At 36.3% G+C, this 17554-nt stretch overlaps 1 protein-coding gene across 4 annotated transcripts in view; it reads left to right on the plus strand.

Moving 5' to 3' along the window:
* SLIT2 (slit guidance ligand 2) overlaps window positions 1-17554 on the plus strand; it is a 314805-nt gene that overhangs the window by 13456 nt on the left and 283795 nt on the right. For all 4 annotated transcript variants that reach the window (XM_044417691.1, XM_044417694.1, XM_044417692.1 and 1 more), the window contains exon 4: window positions 10090-10161. In XM_044417691.1, coding sequence (XP_044273626.1) covers window positions 10090-10161 — 72 coding nt within the window. The remainder of the gene's footprint in view (window positions 1-10089; window positions 10162-17554) is intronic.

Below are 17554 nucleotides of genomic sequence, written 5' to 3' on the forward strand. Positions count from 1 at the left end.
CTTTTAGACCTGGAGAAAAAAATGGCACTAAGGTCAGGAAGCCACCAAATAGCTGCCAGGCAGACACAGGCACCTGCTGTTCCTTGGTGGCTTGATGAAAAGAGAAGGGGCCAGGGAAAAAGGATGTGACCATCTGTGGAACACCAGCAGGCTGGGTTTGCATCTTGAACTTGATGTTGTGCACTCTTGGTCTACTGAAACTCAGAACTTGGAGGCTACTTGCTGTTTTTAATTGTCTGTTTATGTGTGTTTGTGATTCATTTTAAAAAAGGAAATGAGGAAAAATAGATCTGTGTGTAATACATACTATAGACAGGTACTAATATTGCTATCTGATGTTTGGTGAGGTATGGCCTAGATGTTGCTATCTCATATGGTTATTTGTCTTGAGCTACCCAAGGGCCTCACTCAGGACTAGCCCCAAGATCTGGTGTACTTAAGTAACTTCCAGAGTTCCAGAAAATCCCTAGCTAAGTCCAACCTGATATTATTGATATGAGGAAGGAGCAGGAGCAACTGCCATTGGTGCCTGCCCCCTGTTTTCCTAGTAGCAAGAGTAGAACCCGCTTGGTAGCTTTCCTCTAAAGTCTGGTATGTCACACCATTGCTGTTGCTTGTCTGCCTGCTGCAGACTTGCTTTTTTGCCAGGTGAGTGGATAGTGATAGCTAAGAGCAGTAGGTGCTGTCATTGCTGTCTGCCCATTCAGCATCACTGATGGATCTCCAAGACACCATCAGCATGTTATCACCACTTGGGTAAGTAATTAGGGGTGGACAGCAGCTGATGCTGTTGCATCTTATTCTTTACATCTCTGTGACCATGAATAGGAGGAGCTGCAGCTGGGATAGACGTGCCAGGGAGCCCAATAGGAAGATAGGACATCTCTCCTCCAAAAATCTGGCATGGATCATTTTTGGGAGACATTTGTGGGGTTATAATGAATGGAATATAGAGGCAACAAAAATTTTTCCTAAACATATTTTGTTTCACTAGATGAATTATGGTAAGTTTGAAGGAGTCAGCAACACCTTATTCAGTCATATTTGAGTGTATGTAACTGGGTATAGGTTTGCCGTTTAAGGTAAAACTTTAGTAGGTCGCTGTGCCATAGAACTGCAGAGTGTGCCAAAAATGGTGTATACATTTTAAGTTCTCCGTAATAAGTGTCTGGATGCTGATGGTAACCACTTCGAGCACCTCTTGTAATTGCAGAAGTCAAATGTGACTTGTATTCATCTTACGTTGTTAGTATATATTATTACAATTTTAATACAGTTTTTCCTTTCTTAAAATGTCTCTCTGTGTGTATGTATTAGGCACCCTCTGTATGTGGCATTGCAGGGTAAAAATTAGGTGGAAGTGTAGAACTAGTGGACTCCTGAATTTAATTAAATGAATTATTAATGTGAAAAACTCCATTTTATATTTTGTAAGCCGTCCTGAGCGCTTGAAACGATAGGACAAGGCGTAAATGTATGTAATAAATAAATAAACAAGAATCTTGAGCTTGCTGTGAAATATATGTCACCTTCCTACCCTTAAAGATTGACTAAACATAATTTTAAGTAGAATTAGAGATAATAAAAGAACTTGATTTGCTAAATGTAAGAAGTAGGAAGTTAAATTGCTATCTTGTGACAGTAAATTTTGTAGTGTATTGCCCTTGTACATGTGGATTTACTATACGGAGCAACTTACAATAGAGCCCCCACTCTAGTATTAATTTGCTTCATTCCAGACAGCTTCCAAAGCTTATGCATTCAGGAGCATTTTAAAGACACTTTCCCCTGTTTTTTGATAGCTACGGTCAAGGTTCTGGGGGGCAAGGTGGTTTAGTAGTTAGATGTTATATGTGTGTTCACTGCTGTGACCCATTTGGGATTGGACAGGTTTGATACTGAGGTGAATTAACTTCAGTTACAATTTCCACAGGTATTGCTTTTATTGCCCTGTTTTTAAATGGCAAATTCATAAAAACTTTCAGAATAAAAGCAGTATGCCAAGTTATGACAAATTTCCTTGTAGTACTTCTATTCTGTAACCTTTCATTGAACAAGGGCAACTGTAAATAAGACTTTGCAATTCTCAGTGTTGGTAAATTCTAAAACCCCCCCTCCCCTCTCCTTTCTTTTCTTTTTCTCTTTTCTTTTTCTTTCTTTTCAGAGCTCATTGTGTTTTTATAGGTACCGATCTTCTTAGTGTTTAGGAATATATAAACCAAAGGTTTAATGCTTCCAGGTTTCACTGTGAAGGCAGATAATGAGTTCAAGCAGAGAATATGCTTTTGAACAGCCTGGAGGGGAAAAGCAGAAAGCAGTTAGTTGCTCATTGTTAATCAGAGCTGAGACAAAAACCTTGTAGTTTTTGCTAGTATGTAGTTTTCAGCACATAGCATGCTCTTTATGCAAGGTGGACAACAAGTTTTCTGTTTGTCATTTAGCAAGAGCATGTATGATTGCTGCCCCCAAAATTATACCTTTGCACCTGTAGCTATGTTTTCCCCCAAACATTAAAATAATTAGTCTCTACTTTAATACCACATTGAAGAGGTAATTTGCAACAAAATAGAAAAGGTAGTTAAAGACTAAAGTAAATCCAATTGCAGTGTCTTTTTAAGGGAAAAATTGCACATTACTGACAATTGCATACTGGTACCAATAGATTTTGTAATTTTTAAAGTTGGTAGTTTGAGGATTGATAGGTCAATGTGCTAGGACTTTTTTCTATGCCACATAAGTTTTTTCTTTCTTTCAGTCACTCTATAATGTTATAAACCCCTCTAAATTATCACAAATATCTTGCACACATGAGGATAATATCCAATGCTAAATCAAATCTGCAAGAACAAAGAAGTCCATATGGTTACGGATGAACAATTTCAGGAACCTGCCACCTGCTACAGGTTTTGAATGTAAAACACTAGTCCCCACCACTCTTTTTGTAAGCTTTTGTATGCTTGTTCCAGAGAATGAAATACAAAGCAGGTAAGGTAGCAACTTTTAACTCATCTCTGGAATAGGAGTGCATGCAGTCTGTGTAACTGAAGATCCTGTGTACTCTTTGCTAACTGTAGTAGTTTTAGCAGTGTACTTAATTAATCTGAGTCTAGTTCTCATGGGACTCCCTTTAACAGGTCTAGAAGTCAAATTGCAGTGAGAAGTCCTGTTTGCTCTTTGCAGACCTTTTTAGAAATTCCAAGACAGGAAGGCTGTTTATTTTTCCCACATCTGTTTTGTGCTCATTCTTTTTAGACACTGTTTGCTGGATGCTCTTTTTTTAAGCACTTAAATTAGTTTAAGTTGCAAAATGTCAAAATAAGCATTACTGAATCCCTTTTGTAAAGAGTTAAGTTTTTATTGAATTGTATATATTTTAGTTGCATTCTGTTTAACTGAATTTAAAGTTTTCTTGGCTTTGACATTTACTTGTCTGTTGCAGACCTCATTGAAGCTATAGCTCTTAAATTCCTATAGGAATTATTTTGACAGGATCAGTCTTACAGAATGTTTTGGTCCTTAATAAGAAATATCAAAGCATGCTAATAGTATTAACTGGTTTTGGTGAAAGTTGGGTTTTCTTTCAAAGTAGATCTTTAAGCACCTTAGGTCTTCAGTGTCTGTAAATGTTTCTTAGAAAATGTGTGGGGGCTCATCTGTGTGAGTCTTAAGGAAGTAATAAATTTTAGCCATATTTTTGTAAAACTTTGAGGGATAATTTCTTTAACATAACAGGAATTTATTTAGCAATGAAGGTAAATGAGGTACTTGTTGAACAGTGTTTGTTACAAATATTCTCTCCTATAATAGTTTGTACAATAGTTGTCCATGTTAGTTCTCATGTACTATATGGAAAATCTGTATTGTATGTTTCTATGTAGGTAAGCATGAAGGGTTTTGCCTGCCAATTCACCATGACAGTGTGCTATGCTTCATTTATAGAAGTCCATTGATAGACTGAATTACAGGATATTACCAGTTTATCTTGAGTGTGTTTCAGTTCAAGGTTGTGTGCTAGATACGAGAGCACTAATGGGGATAGGATGGAAGCATGGGATTTCTGTTGTGGGGGAAATAATAGGCACATCATCTGCACCTGCCTCCTTGCCTTCACCTCTCCACTACAGTTAATAGGTTCTTGGGAGGAAGCAATTCAGATTGAGGAAACCATGAAAAGCTCCCTCTGAGTAATGATGGAGGGTGTATTGCTATAGGATGCATTACTATATTTTTCCCTGTGGAAACTGTCCCACTTTTAGAAATACATCATTATCGTAAAATAATAAATGAACACAGTGATATTTTAATTGGGCAATTGAAATGAATACAATAATAGTGAAATGTAAAACTACGGTTTGAGGGTTTTTTTCCCAGATGTCTGGAAACATTATGTTTCTGTCCATACCTCTTCAGGCATGACAACAGTTTTTAGTGCCTTCATTATTTTCCCCTTAAAAATAAACTAACCTAAGGGAAGTACTTGCTATTGAGTTGTAAATATTTTAAGACAAGTATTATAATAAAAACAGTGTCCCAGAAAAGTGTCTGAATTTGTTTAAATATAATATTTAAACCACACATAAGTGTAGTGTATTGAAAATTTCCTAGTCAGGTATTTCAGTTCAACTACACTTGCTGGCTGGAAGAAATTGTTCAGGTATATGCAGTATGTAAAATTAACATGACAGATTTTTAAAGCTTTGTTTTGTAAGGGTACAATTCCATACTTGTTTAGACATAAAAAGGCCTACACTTCTGCGCATTCTAGGGAATTCTGGGTATTGGGTGTGCAGTGCTGGAAATCATAGGATTTATTGACTGTCTTAACTTGCAATAGATGGCTCCATAAATGTAAATATACATGCTAAACCGTATTTCCATCCCTTATGGTAAAAATGTATTTCTAGAAAAAAAATTAACCCTGTTCAGCCCCTCCTCCAAAAAATAAAAATAAATCTTATCACTGTTACAACATACTGCATCCAGTTGGCTGATAACTGACTAATTCACTGTGGATGGTTTGGAAATCAGACAGTATAGCTTGTATTTACTGTTTTATCTGTGTTAGAGATCTGGCAGTGAGTAACTAGTAGATGGACAAAAGGAGAAATAACAATCCTGTTGTTTTCAATTATACCACCTATAAGAGTGGACTAGAGACTGCTTCCTCTCTCTTCCATGCCTTTTTTTTTTTTTTTTAGGAAAAGGAATTTACCTTTTTTCTGTCTGATATCTGGATTTGCTCAGTTTCCTCTTTGTTTTTGTATTTCTAAATTGTTTCTACCAAACTGTTGATTGAAGACAGACAGTTGTGGTCAGTGGTTTGCCAAAAATAATGTTTCAGAAGGAGCTGCATTTCCAAAAGGAAGGGAACTTGATTTGGCAGTAATTTGTTTAAGTGACTTTCCCTCTGAACTAGAAGGCAAGGGAACTTAGGGAAAAGGGGCTGAAATTGGGGATTGAAATTGAAGTAGTCAGCTGCCAAAATACTTTCTGAACCTATAGATCATAGCTTTGAATCTCACATGACACGAAACAAGATGAGCAGAACAATTAAAGACAAAAGCCATGTGGTTACCTGAAAACAGTTTTAAAGGGCACACATACAACCCCTGTGGAAAAACTCAAAAAGTTCATTGATTGGCATAGAGAAGAAAGCCCAGCATCTGTGAAGAAACTGGTGTTAAGAGGAAGGCTGCTGATAAAACATTTTGCCTGTGCATGAATGGACTTCATGCGTCTAAAATGTGAAAATTAAACAAAACCAACCTTTCAGCTAGTATGCTAGAGTGCTGATAAGCCCTCCAGTATGGCCATTTGATGGTTTGTCATTTGGGAGTCTGACTGTCTTCAGGCATATCAACAGCTGGTTATGGTGAACAACTTAAGGCCTCTTCTCATTACTGGTCCTTTAGCACAATGAAGAGGTTCATCTGAGCAGCTGTTTTGTGCTAGGGTGCTACTAGGACAGGAAGTGCTCTTAGATTTTTTTTTTTTTTAGGGGGAAAATAGCTTTCTTTGATTTTTCAGTGTGGCACTCTTTAAACAAACAGCAATATTCCCTGAGAACAATACTGCATTGGGGTATTTATGTCAACTGTTTAGGTCTAGTTTGTACTGAAATTGTTTCACATCTTTAAATGCTTTTAAAATATTGTATATTGGAAGAGTGTAATACTGCAATTTATTGTATTTTTGGCCTATGTTTTTTTATGAGTAGTTGTGAACCACTCAGAGCTTTGAACTATTACACAGCTAAATTCTTGTTAAAAGCCTGTTGCATGCTTTTGCATCTGCAGAAGTGCAAATCATTCACTACCATGGTGATCCTTAAGGAAGGACATCTTTTTGTACTTCAGTATACTGGTTCAAAATACATCAAATGGGATGCCCATTCTTTCATTAAAAGCCAACTCCATTACTCTGCTAGAATTATGCTGTTCACTGCTGATAAACATCATACCCCTTTAAATGTAATTCCCCTCTGAAGGTTTTTAATATTTGTCAGTGGATAGCTGTGTAAGCCTTAAGCTGTATAAATACCAACTGGGCAAGGGCAGTGTAATACATGTTAGATGGTGAATTGTCTTGTATGAAAAAATAGGCATTGTTAAATGTGGGCATTATTTAAACCACCAAAATAAGATTCTATGTGACTGATGCATATACCTGAGGTAAGGATTCCTGGCATAAGAAGAAAGAACTAGAATTGTAATAAAATGTAAATGTGACACTGAAGATGTGGAACCCTTATATAGTAAGTTGTTTTTAAAACAGCAGGCTGTTCAGCAGTATATTTAAATTGGGTCTTAATCATATAGCCTCCCCAAATGGCTTATCCTTGCTGAACAGTCTTGGCCTGCTGAAAATAACTAGTCTCAACTGATTTTCAAACCCCCAAGCAGTTCAAAAGAAATGGAAATGTATGCAAATAAGCCTGCCCAATATGCCTGCTTTTCTAGGGATAGGTGCATCAGTCAGTTTCCAGTTATGTCATGTTTGCACACATCTCACCCTAGATTTGTTCTGTCCTATTCATTGCTAATCTGTGAATTAAAATAAATATTCCCATAAAAGTGTGTCTAAATTTGTTTACAAAGTGCATTTAATAGACATAAGGGACAGGGCCTTCCTTGCTGTAAAGTGAGTTCCCCTCACCCTATCTCTTTAAGCTGCAGGTTGATAGGTTTATTAGCTGATCAGTGCCATACAGCAGGGGTTGGGTGCCAGATGTCAGGGGTTGGGATTTTTTTGCTAGAATGCAGAGGTCTACCAACCAGAAACAAGTGCAAAATAGTGGCAGAAGGGAAAATATCCAGATTAACAGTAGTCATTCAAGGGATGGATCTGGGTACACACCTTGTGTACCCCCTCTCCCAAAGGTACATTTGAGTAGATCAGCTTTAGAATAGACCAAATGCTAAAGCTAATCAGAGCTGCACAAAGACTTGGTCAGAGTAGCTAAACAATAGTCACATTGTACAGGTGATGGACACTCAGGTTGAGAGTGAAATTATGAGTATCAGAGCCATGGCGGATATTTTTTTTTGTAAACTTGCCATTTTTACAGTATTGTAAGTTGGAAATCTGTCAGGATATCCCCCCGCTCACACAATACAATATTCTGAAGCTGCTGTATTATCCTTTGGAATCATTGGTATGTTCTAAGTTGTTGCTTTTTTCCTTTCATACGTTGTTTAAAAATTCTGTCCTGATGAGATCTGATTGTAGTTCACTGAAGATTCTGAATAGAAAAGAAATAGAAAAGTAGGATGATAAACACTTTTAAATAAGGACTGTTCTAAGGATTAATGGAGATGCTTGTGTGAAGTACTTCAGAGTATTTAAAGTACTACAGCTTAACATGCTGTTTAAATGTTAGGTGATATTCATATTTATATTTGTGTCTTGATTATGATGATAACAAAGTAAACATCATAACTGGAAATCTCTCTTCAGTCTCTGGAATGTAATAACTCTAGAGCTTTGGGTACTGCTTCTAGCTAAGGGGAAAACAGGGAGTCAGTTTAGAACCAGTTATTCAGTATGAATGGAGAAAGAATTGGGGAGGCAGGGGAGCGAGACAGTGCTGGCTGTTTTGGCTGGTGTTAACTGAATCTGGTGCAGGATTAGCAGCCTCTCTGTCTGCTTATATAAGTGTATTTGCTTCCATCATGTTCTACTTGTATGTTTGTGTAAACAAACAAGCAAAGAAACCACCAAATATTACAAAGTGAGCTTAAACATTTTATCATCTGGAGAAAACAAAACTGTGTAGTGCTGCCACTGAGACATTTTACTACTTCAGGCAGCATGTAACATGATTATTATTTGACTGACTGTAGGGTGCCTCTTCTGAATCTTGTGCTTGTGCTGCCTGAACAGAATGCTTTTTGAAGGAACAATCATGAGAAAAGTTCTTATCTTAACAGTTGCAGTAAGGGAGCATTCTACTTTAAAGTCTTTAATTTTTGTTCTTTTCAAAGTGATCATGATCCTAATGTGTTGGTAGCTTTTGTGAACAGCCCAGAGAACTTCAACTATTGGGTTGTGAGAACTGTATAGGAACAAAAGTTGTTTGTCATCTCACCTCTTAACTGAATCAATTTAACATTCCTTACTTTGAAGCTATTTGGACTTCAGTTTAGAGCCTCCTCCTACCTTGGATTTAGTTGGTGTAATCCAGCATATTGTGCAAAATCTGGCCTATTTAAAGTTGTGACTTATCAAAATTGTTGGTTGGTTTTCATCTTTACTCAGATCTTTACACTAAGTTTTGTCTTTCCATTTTGAAAAGTTAAAGTAAATTAGCAACCTTTGTCACTTGGTATTCAACAGAAATTTTCCTTACCAAGAAAATGAAAAAAAAAAGTGACCAAGGAAGTTAGTAAAATATTCATTCCTGGAAATATTAGTTTGATCACATGGCAGCAGGAACAAAAAATGGATTCCAGAGCAAACTGGCACGTCCAGGGACATTAAGTTCTTGGTAGTTCCTACAACATTCAGTATGATGAACTAAATGAATATCAGTTTGAGATTGGAGCTTGACTCCAGATTCTTAGAGCTTGTTGGGATAGGTTTAGCATCCATCACAACAGTGTTAATGAATGCATTATTTTATAAACCTGTGGACAGGAGGGAATGACACTGCTGAGGAGAGAGATAAGGTGAAAAATGCACATTAATTTAAATACATAGCATGTAGTTGACCCTCTTACTTACTCTGCATTAAGTGTATATGGAGCTCTGATCTAAATTGAAACTGCTGAGTGCAGAGAGGAGAAGTTAAAATGGGGAAACCTCCATTTATGCCAATAAATAGTTGGGTTTTTAACCCATATACTTGGGATGCTTGGGTGAGGGTATTTTCAAAAAGCAACAGGTAGGGTGTACATTTTCTTTTCTTGTGTGTAGTGATCCTACTCTAGATGAAGGCTTAGTATACTTCTGTTACAGTAATTAAATGGCCAGCTGAATGCTGGGTATTTAATGTGTGGGTTCACCTACTAGGCCTGCCCTAGTGGCCAGACTCTACAAGGGCACTGTGAAGGACAAACAGTATGCTTGTGTCTTTGAAATATGCATGTTGGCTTTTCCATTTCCTGTCAATCCTGATAGGAAGGATTTTCCTTCTATTTTATAAAGCTATTTGAAAGGTTTGGTTTGTAATGGCTCATGTCAGTTTAATTGGCAGTGCTCCTTGTAGAAGGATGAACTGCTATAATATGTCTGATGGTTCTTTTAAACAATTGCCTGTCTCTCATGGGAAGTTATTGTAAAACCCTGCCAGTAGGTGGTCTCTTTGCTCACTTCTTACACTGTCAAACATTTCTTTTTGATATGGGGAGTACAAAAATGTTGCAAGTGAACACATGCATACATACTTTATGTTAATATGAATAAATAAAATGTTAAATTAGCCACAGTTTTCTAGCTTTTGTTCTATGTGGCCCCTGGCAGTAAAGCTGTCTGCTTCTCCTGCATGCCTCCTTAGTACTAAGATGGCTAGTTCTGACGTATCATGGTAGCTTTCATAATCATTTTGATAATTTGATTAGTAACTCTTCTCTTTTTTTCCCCCTACCGAAGGCGCCTAAACAGAAATAATCTTCAGCTTCTCTCTGAGTTACTCTTTCTTGGGACTCCAAAACTCTACAGACTGTAAGTAGATACAATTCCATTCTAGTATTGGCAATCTTTGAGATGTTCCTCAGCACTTCTGAGTTATAAATAAATATGTCCTTTGTGTGTTCCTAGAGGCCACGTACCTTTAATTCTTATTTTTGTTTTTCCTTATAGATGATGATTTGTGCTTTCCTCTAAATTGCTTCTGCCTTGTTCTATATTTTTCACTGTTGTTTTTGACTGAAACTTTGAAACCGGGTTGGTGGAAATTTGAATTTTTAATTCCTTATTTGCAGCTGTTTTCTGATAATGGGATGGATTACATTCTGAATGGAATGAGTGTTACTTCTTTCCTCCTTGTTTACAGTAATATAGGAAGGAAATGATCTGAAGAACCAAAAGCTGAAGTAGTAGATTGAAGAATATTGGCAGTCTTGAAGTCTGTAATTGTGGTTCCTACATTTTAGAATTATATTCTCCATGTAAGGCTGGAATTTAAAAATTAGAGTAGTGAGCTGTTCAAAGTTTCTGATGCTAAGTGTTTTAAATTCTGTCTAACCCTGATCTAACAGGATGTTGGCCTTGTGTATTTCAAAGATTCCCTTTTTGCAGAGGAGTATGGAAACCTCAAACATTTCATGATGATGGCATGAAGAGTCTGTTGCTTGCAGGGGGCAGGGGGAGCCCCAGAACTGGGTTATGCATGCCCAATGAACAGTTCTTTGGATCATGTCCAGTCTTTTTAAGGCAGCCTTTGTTGGACTATAACTCCTGCTATTCATAATCAGCATGGATGTGCAAGCACCAGGTTGGGATATGCTTTAAAGTCTTGCCAGACTAAAATACAAATACCTTAAAGGGAATCACATTTAAAAATACCTAATCAAAGTTAGTCAATTCTGGACAGTTTTGCAGGCCAGATATTTATCATTGCAAGATTAATATGGAATGGATTTTATATTGACATACCTAGAATTTTTGACTATATCCAATACTATTTTAGGCAAGATACAAAGTTTAAGGTTCATAGTGAATTACTACACTAGTAGATCTTCTGTCACAAAGTACATTTATTGATGTTAGTTTCTAGCTGTTTTGACAATGAAATTAAGCTTGGTTCTAATACTTTGATTTTAAACTGTGAGTTTAGCTTGCAGTGTGTGTTATTTGAATACCATTTGCACTTATCTGGGATAATAGAAGTCCATAGGATTGGTTTTTTGTAACCATGCATGCTGCTGCTTTCATGAGAAGTTTACTGGTTAGCTGTGGTGATCCTTCTAATGAAATCAAATGAAAGGGCATTTTAATTTACCAAGTTAGTGTATCATGCACTCCCATTATATTTAAATACAGGTAGAATTATTATATGCTAGTGATACTACAGTTTGTCTAACTTGTGCTTGTAGCTACATTTCTACTTCTGTAAATTAAACAGAGCTTTCCATTTCTGCATTGTGTCAATAACAGACACTATAGTTGCTACTTATATTTGTATAGTATCAAAAAATTAAAATAGCCTAAAACTGTAGTTTCATTGTACCTGCTGTACATATTACTACAGCCTCATGAATGTTGGATTCTCTTCATGTAATAGTGACTGAAGGACTTAGATGGCCAGATAGTTGAATGCTTATAGTACCTGTAAGTTATTGTTGATCACACTATTACAGTTTGTATCTGGTTAAAATATGTATTAAAGCAGTTTAGTAAATGTAATAGAATTATTTATGTATATATCTAGAAACATTTCTTTTTGAAAACTTTTATGTTTTATATCATGCATAGATTGCCAAGGTGATATAGGTTTTTTTTTGTTTAGTGAATCAGCATTTTGCTCCTATTGCGTATGTGTACTGTGAGCCTTTGAAACTGATTAAATTTACCCATGTACTTCTATGTATTAACTATCTTATATCTAAAGTTAAATGAGATGCTAGTTAAAGAAGCACATGTCCTTGTACAGTTTGAGTGCAACATAAATAGGGCACACTATATATGAAATACTAGGCATGGTTGAATGCCACTGGTGCCCACTGTACTTGCCCTTTTGCTGTTTGCTCCAATTTCTCTATTGCTGAACAGAGAGCATACTGCATGTTCTGGTCAAGATGTTTGCTCAGAAGCAGAAGTACAGTTGCAGCTGTGTTTGGGAACAGGAGACTAGTTTTAATAGCATTACTATTTATCTAATGCATTAACAGTAGGGTGAAAAATAATATCAACTCTACATAAGTTACAGAACCACATCATAAAATTACAAGCACTTGATGACAGATGGAAAGTGTAAGTAAAGGGAAGTGATAGGCTATGAGTGTTCAAGAGAGAATACCTGTTGTTTCTTTACTGACCAAATAACTTCCTTGTTTTTGGCAAATATCATTGTATTTCTTAGTTGGTTTAAATATTTTTAAATGTTTCTTGTAAGCATTACTCCAGAATTTGCAGTATAATTTTATAGCATTCTTGCTTCAGACTTAATCCATCATTCAAACTCATGGTGGCAATAATTTTTAAAATGCTGTTATAATATTAAGTTGTGCCATGTTCCTTAGAAATTTCAGTAGGTTATACAATATATATTTTTAGAGCAGTATTGAAGTGAAGCAGCCATTGTAAAGCCCAGGATAGTAATGGTTTTACTGCTTGTCTGTTCCTTGCTCAACAAGTTTTTTCTTTCTTTCTTGGAATGGCATGCATCTCTACTGACCCACATGCTAATACATCTAGCATCAGCAATATCACCTTTAATGCAGGAAACCATTACAGCCTAGTGAGTGCTTATCTGAGGCAAATAGATTTTGACTGCTTAATTTGACTGGTTAGGCCACAGTTCATCGATTACCATTTGCTGCAGGGTACAAATTTTGCATCCAAAGCTCAGAGGTTTAAGAGGGTACTTTTATAGATACTATATTTCTAAACAGTAGTCAATTCTGCATGCAAAAGTTATATGCTTTAATATAACTCTTTTGACAGCTAAATTTTAGCTAATCAGGAAATGTATAGTGGCACTCTTTGAAATTGATCTGTAGATTAATATTGGGCAAATTATAAAATTTTATTTATTATCTTGTTTCCTGTAGCTGAACTTTACTTTTTAATGACTTTTTTAAATGACAGAAGAAAAAGGCTTGCAACATAATATGATTGTTACTCTTGATTGCCCATTTAGTACATTGGTTCCTATAGCCCATAACAAAAGCACAAAACTGCATGGGGAACTCTTGCAAAATTCCTCCTGAATTAATTTCTGCCAGCTATGATTAAAGTGTGTGGTACTAGATGTGTCAGACACCATAGTTCTCTGCTTCATTTTACTCCTGGCCTCTTTGGCCCCTGCCACAATAAATCCAACAATGGTTACGCAGGAATTGCAGGTTACAGTTGCTACGGTTACCGTTGTCCAGTCGTATCGACATCATTACTCATCTAGTGAGTTACCATGATAGCTACCGCTGACTCCCATTCCTGGGAAAGCTAAAGATGTTTCAGGCAAAAGGGATGAAAGTTCTTCTGATGGCTTTTTTTTTTTTAATGAGCAGTTCTGCTGTTTGCCTGATTACCATTAATACCTGTTTAGATACAAGGCTACTTTCTCTGTATTTTACAGTAGTACCAGTCAGGGAGGTAAGAATGAAAATGGTCCTGCATGTAGATGACTCAAGAAAATTCCTGTCAATATTTTAGTTTTTCAAAATATGTGAAATTTGAAAAATTCAACCTCATTCTGTTTCTGCTTTCATTTTTTTACAATGTTTATTGTCAAAGGAGACAAACAGTTTCTGATCATCAAATATTTCATAATCATGTCAGAAAGACCCAACAAACCATACGGTTAAACTGCTCTGAAAGGATCTCATGAAATGTGAAGACATTTTCAGTGGAAATATGGTCAAAACACAGAAAGAATGCCCAGTTGTAAAATGCATAATTTGTTCTGCCCTTTCAAAAATGATTGTTGACCTGACAAAAGCAGAAATTGACAAAGGTTGACATTACTCTATATAAGGACTTCAGTTTGTGAATTATGCCACTATTGCTTGTATATAACACAGATATATACATGTGTGCATGTAATTGTGTAACTGAATAAAAATTGCAATATCACTTTCAGGCAATACAGATATGCTAGTGAAAGTTTTGAGAAGTAGTGAGATTGTATTTTCATCTTTGGTTTGCTGTGTGAAAATAGATACTTGATACTTAAAGCATTCGGTGCTTAATCTTGATTTTGGTGGATTTAGAAACCTGCATTCTATTGCCTGGTTGTTTTAAAATGTAATCACAGTAGAAATGTGCATTCCAACTCCGCAACGATATATATGATGACTGGTATGAGAAAAAAGCATTTTTATACGTTCTCATTCTTGAATGTGATCACTTGCTGATTGCTGGCACTGGAATGTTAAGACTTTTTTGTAATGAATCTAAATACTGGTTTTTTTCTTTCTTTTTTTTTTCTTTCATAGCATGCTTGTGGGCATCCTGGAAAGTTCTGGCTGGTAACTGTTGGGAACAGGTTGCTCAACAAGAAGGATCTCTTGTGTGATCATGTTCGGTTCTTTTGCACTGGATGTTTTCTGTTGGAGTATTGCTGTGGATCTCTAAAATGCCTTACACTGGCATATGGGAAAAATTTATCTTGGAAATATTGTTTATTTAATTGCTCCTCCCACTCACCTCCATCTCTAAATGGAAACCATAATGTGGCTGTACTTTGCACTTACATCTGCCTGCAGCACAGGTTTTAGCATCATTGTAATGCTAACATAAGGTAATGATTTGTTACACTGAAATTGATGCAAAATTCAGAAACCCCATCATAAGCACTTATGCTAGAAAATAAGAAGGCTTTGGGCATTTACATTACACATGGAATGTATTAGAACTGGATTTTCGCGTAATATTGTGTAGTGCCAACTGTCCAGATGACTCGTTAACATTTCTATCATGGCCACATTGCCACTTTTAAAAACATTTTTGTTCTGATTTATCTCATTCAGATCATTTTTTTCAAAAACAATATATTTTCAAACACAGCGTGTATTCCCACACAAAGAGTATTTCTGGTGGTGACAAATCTCTTCTGTAAGAGATTTTCTTACAGAATTTGCTGTGCTCTAAAAGAAATTCTTAATGGGAAGTTGAAACTACTGTTGAATCACTCTCTGAGCTTGAAATTCCTTATTGCCAAATTAGGATTTTGCATGTTTATATAAGTAATAATACTTTGGACTTGGATAATAGTAGCAGGTGAATGAATCAACATAGTTTGATTGCTTCATTTGAATCACTGAAGTACATATTTTTGCAATCTTGGCAAGTATATTTGAACAGTACTTTTAGATATGTGAACATCCTCATTTTTCTAAGGTGTTTTATGTTTAAATTGTGTACTTCAGTATGTTTTAAAAGGTGAACAGCTTTGGGGTTTTTTTTAGCTAAAATCTGTTATTATTCTAACGATCTTTATACAAATTTTAATAATGTTAGTTTTCTGTAGACATGTTTAACACTTTTGCCTGAAAGGTAATGGGCTGCCTGTTTTGGGGCATTTTGTAGATAATGCTGCCTCTCTGGATGTTTGTTGGGAGGGTTGGTTCTTCATAAGGGTAATTTAAGTTTAAATATCAGCCAACTTCCTAAATTGCATAATGTTTGCAAGAAATAAGTGGTCAGGGAGAATTACCTATTTTTATTTTCCCTAGCTCATACGGTATTATAGTCTGTATATTTTTGTTGTCTCATTCAAGTTTGATTCACAATGTTCAAGGAACAAAGAATGATTAAAGCTATTGCACTGTAAATGGGGTGATGATAATTTCTTGTAAACCCCTTTATATTAAGGAATCTTAATTATGTTGCTTGAAGCATCTTAAATATTCTTAAGGGAAACTATTTTAAGTGATTTAAAAACTTGGACTTTGGTACAGCTTTAAATCCTATTTAATAGGGCTGTAGGAACTATTTAAAGCCTATGCTAGCAAAATATCCATAGGGATGAGTGAAGCCATGTGATATGGTGGAGTAAGGAGAGAGCTAGAATTTTCAAAAACAGAATGTTCCCTGCTTGTAGGCTTCATAGGAGCTCCTTTATGTTACGAAATGACAAACTTTTTTTCATTCTGAGCACATAATTCCATTTAAAAACAAACCTCAGTGGCAGAATTCCAACATTTGGCAGGACCGAGGGGTGAAATTGGTGAGGCCAAAAGTTTCATGCATGTCTACTCAGAAGTAACTAAATAATCCACAAAAACCACAGTCATGGTGTATATGTCTACAGGGGAGTAAGTAACAGTGAAGCAATTCTAATACTCCAGGTGATTTTGAACAGTTAGGTGTACCCCAATAGTGCTGAATATTGTTAGTTCCAGGACCCCAACCAGGCCAGATGGTAACTTGCAGGCAGCACACCACTTCCCTCTATGCCACTCTGCATGCAAGAGAGAAGAGTGGCAGGAAGGAAAAAAAATAAAGTTTGAACAACTGATATTTAGATTGCTTATGGAAGGAGATTTAAAAAGAGGGAATTGGTATCAGCTCTGAGAAATTGGTTGAAATAGAAATGTTTGGAGCTAGCTAAAAGTGATCCTCCTCTAGAAAGTAGAAGGAACAGAAATGTGAAAGCCGTCAAAATCCAGAAAATTTAAGTGGGAAATACATTTTCTCTTAAGGTTCCCCCCCTGGCTTCTGCCCATGGATTAAATAATTTTTAAAAAGTGTTTAAAATTTTTAAAAAACTATGTAAGTTTATACAAAGAATGTAGATGCAAAAGATACCACACATATGCTTGTGTGCATGCGCGCACACACCCCTCTTATGTGTAAGACTCCCAGCATAGCTATTTTTTCCAGTCCATATTAAAAGCTATCCTGTGGCCCCTAGACTGCATTTCAAGAGCCATAGGATATTTCAGAGACAGAGGTCCGATCTCAGAGCTTGGAATCCTATCTCCTGTCCCTTTTTCCCTAATAGCTAGTGTGGAAAGAACCAAAGCAGAGTGGATTAAGGGGTTTTTTGGTGGATGGAGAGAAGACTGGAAACACAAAGATATGAAGCCTTGAAAATATGAAAGGCATGAGGATAAGAAAGTGAGCATCACCTTTGCTGTTTCTCCTGCCCTGCATTAGAATACTTGTAGTCTTCCAAGTCTGGGAGCTTATGAGCATTAAAGATAATGCCAATATGACTGTATCCTATTGCGCCTAATATATCTTTTACAGATCAACATTCAGGGGTGTTCCAAAGTTATGATTTGCTTCCCAGCATGTAAGTGGAGATGCCATAGCATAATATGGCAAAAAAGCTTGCTTGATAGTTTGGATTGTCCTGTGTTTCTATCCTTGTTTTGGTTAGATGCTGTAGAAGGTAGTGAATAATATTCTAACTTAAATGCTATGATCTGTATCGCCATATATGGCA

This window comes from Varanus komodoensis, unplaced genomic scaffold (genome assembly GCF_004798865.1).
Source record: "Varanus komodoensis strain SLA01 unplaced genomic scaffold, ASM479886v1 scaffold9, whole genome shotgun sequence".
Taxonomy (NCBI): domain Eukaryota; kingdom Metazoa; phylum Chordata; class Lepidosauria; order Squamata; family Varanidae; genus Varanus; species Varanus komodoensis.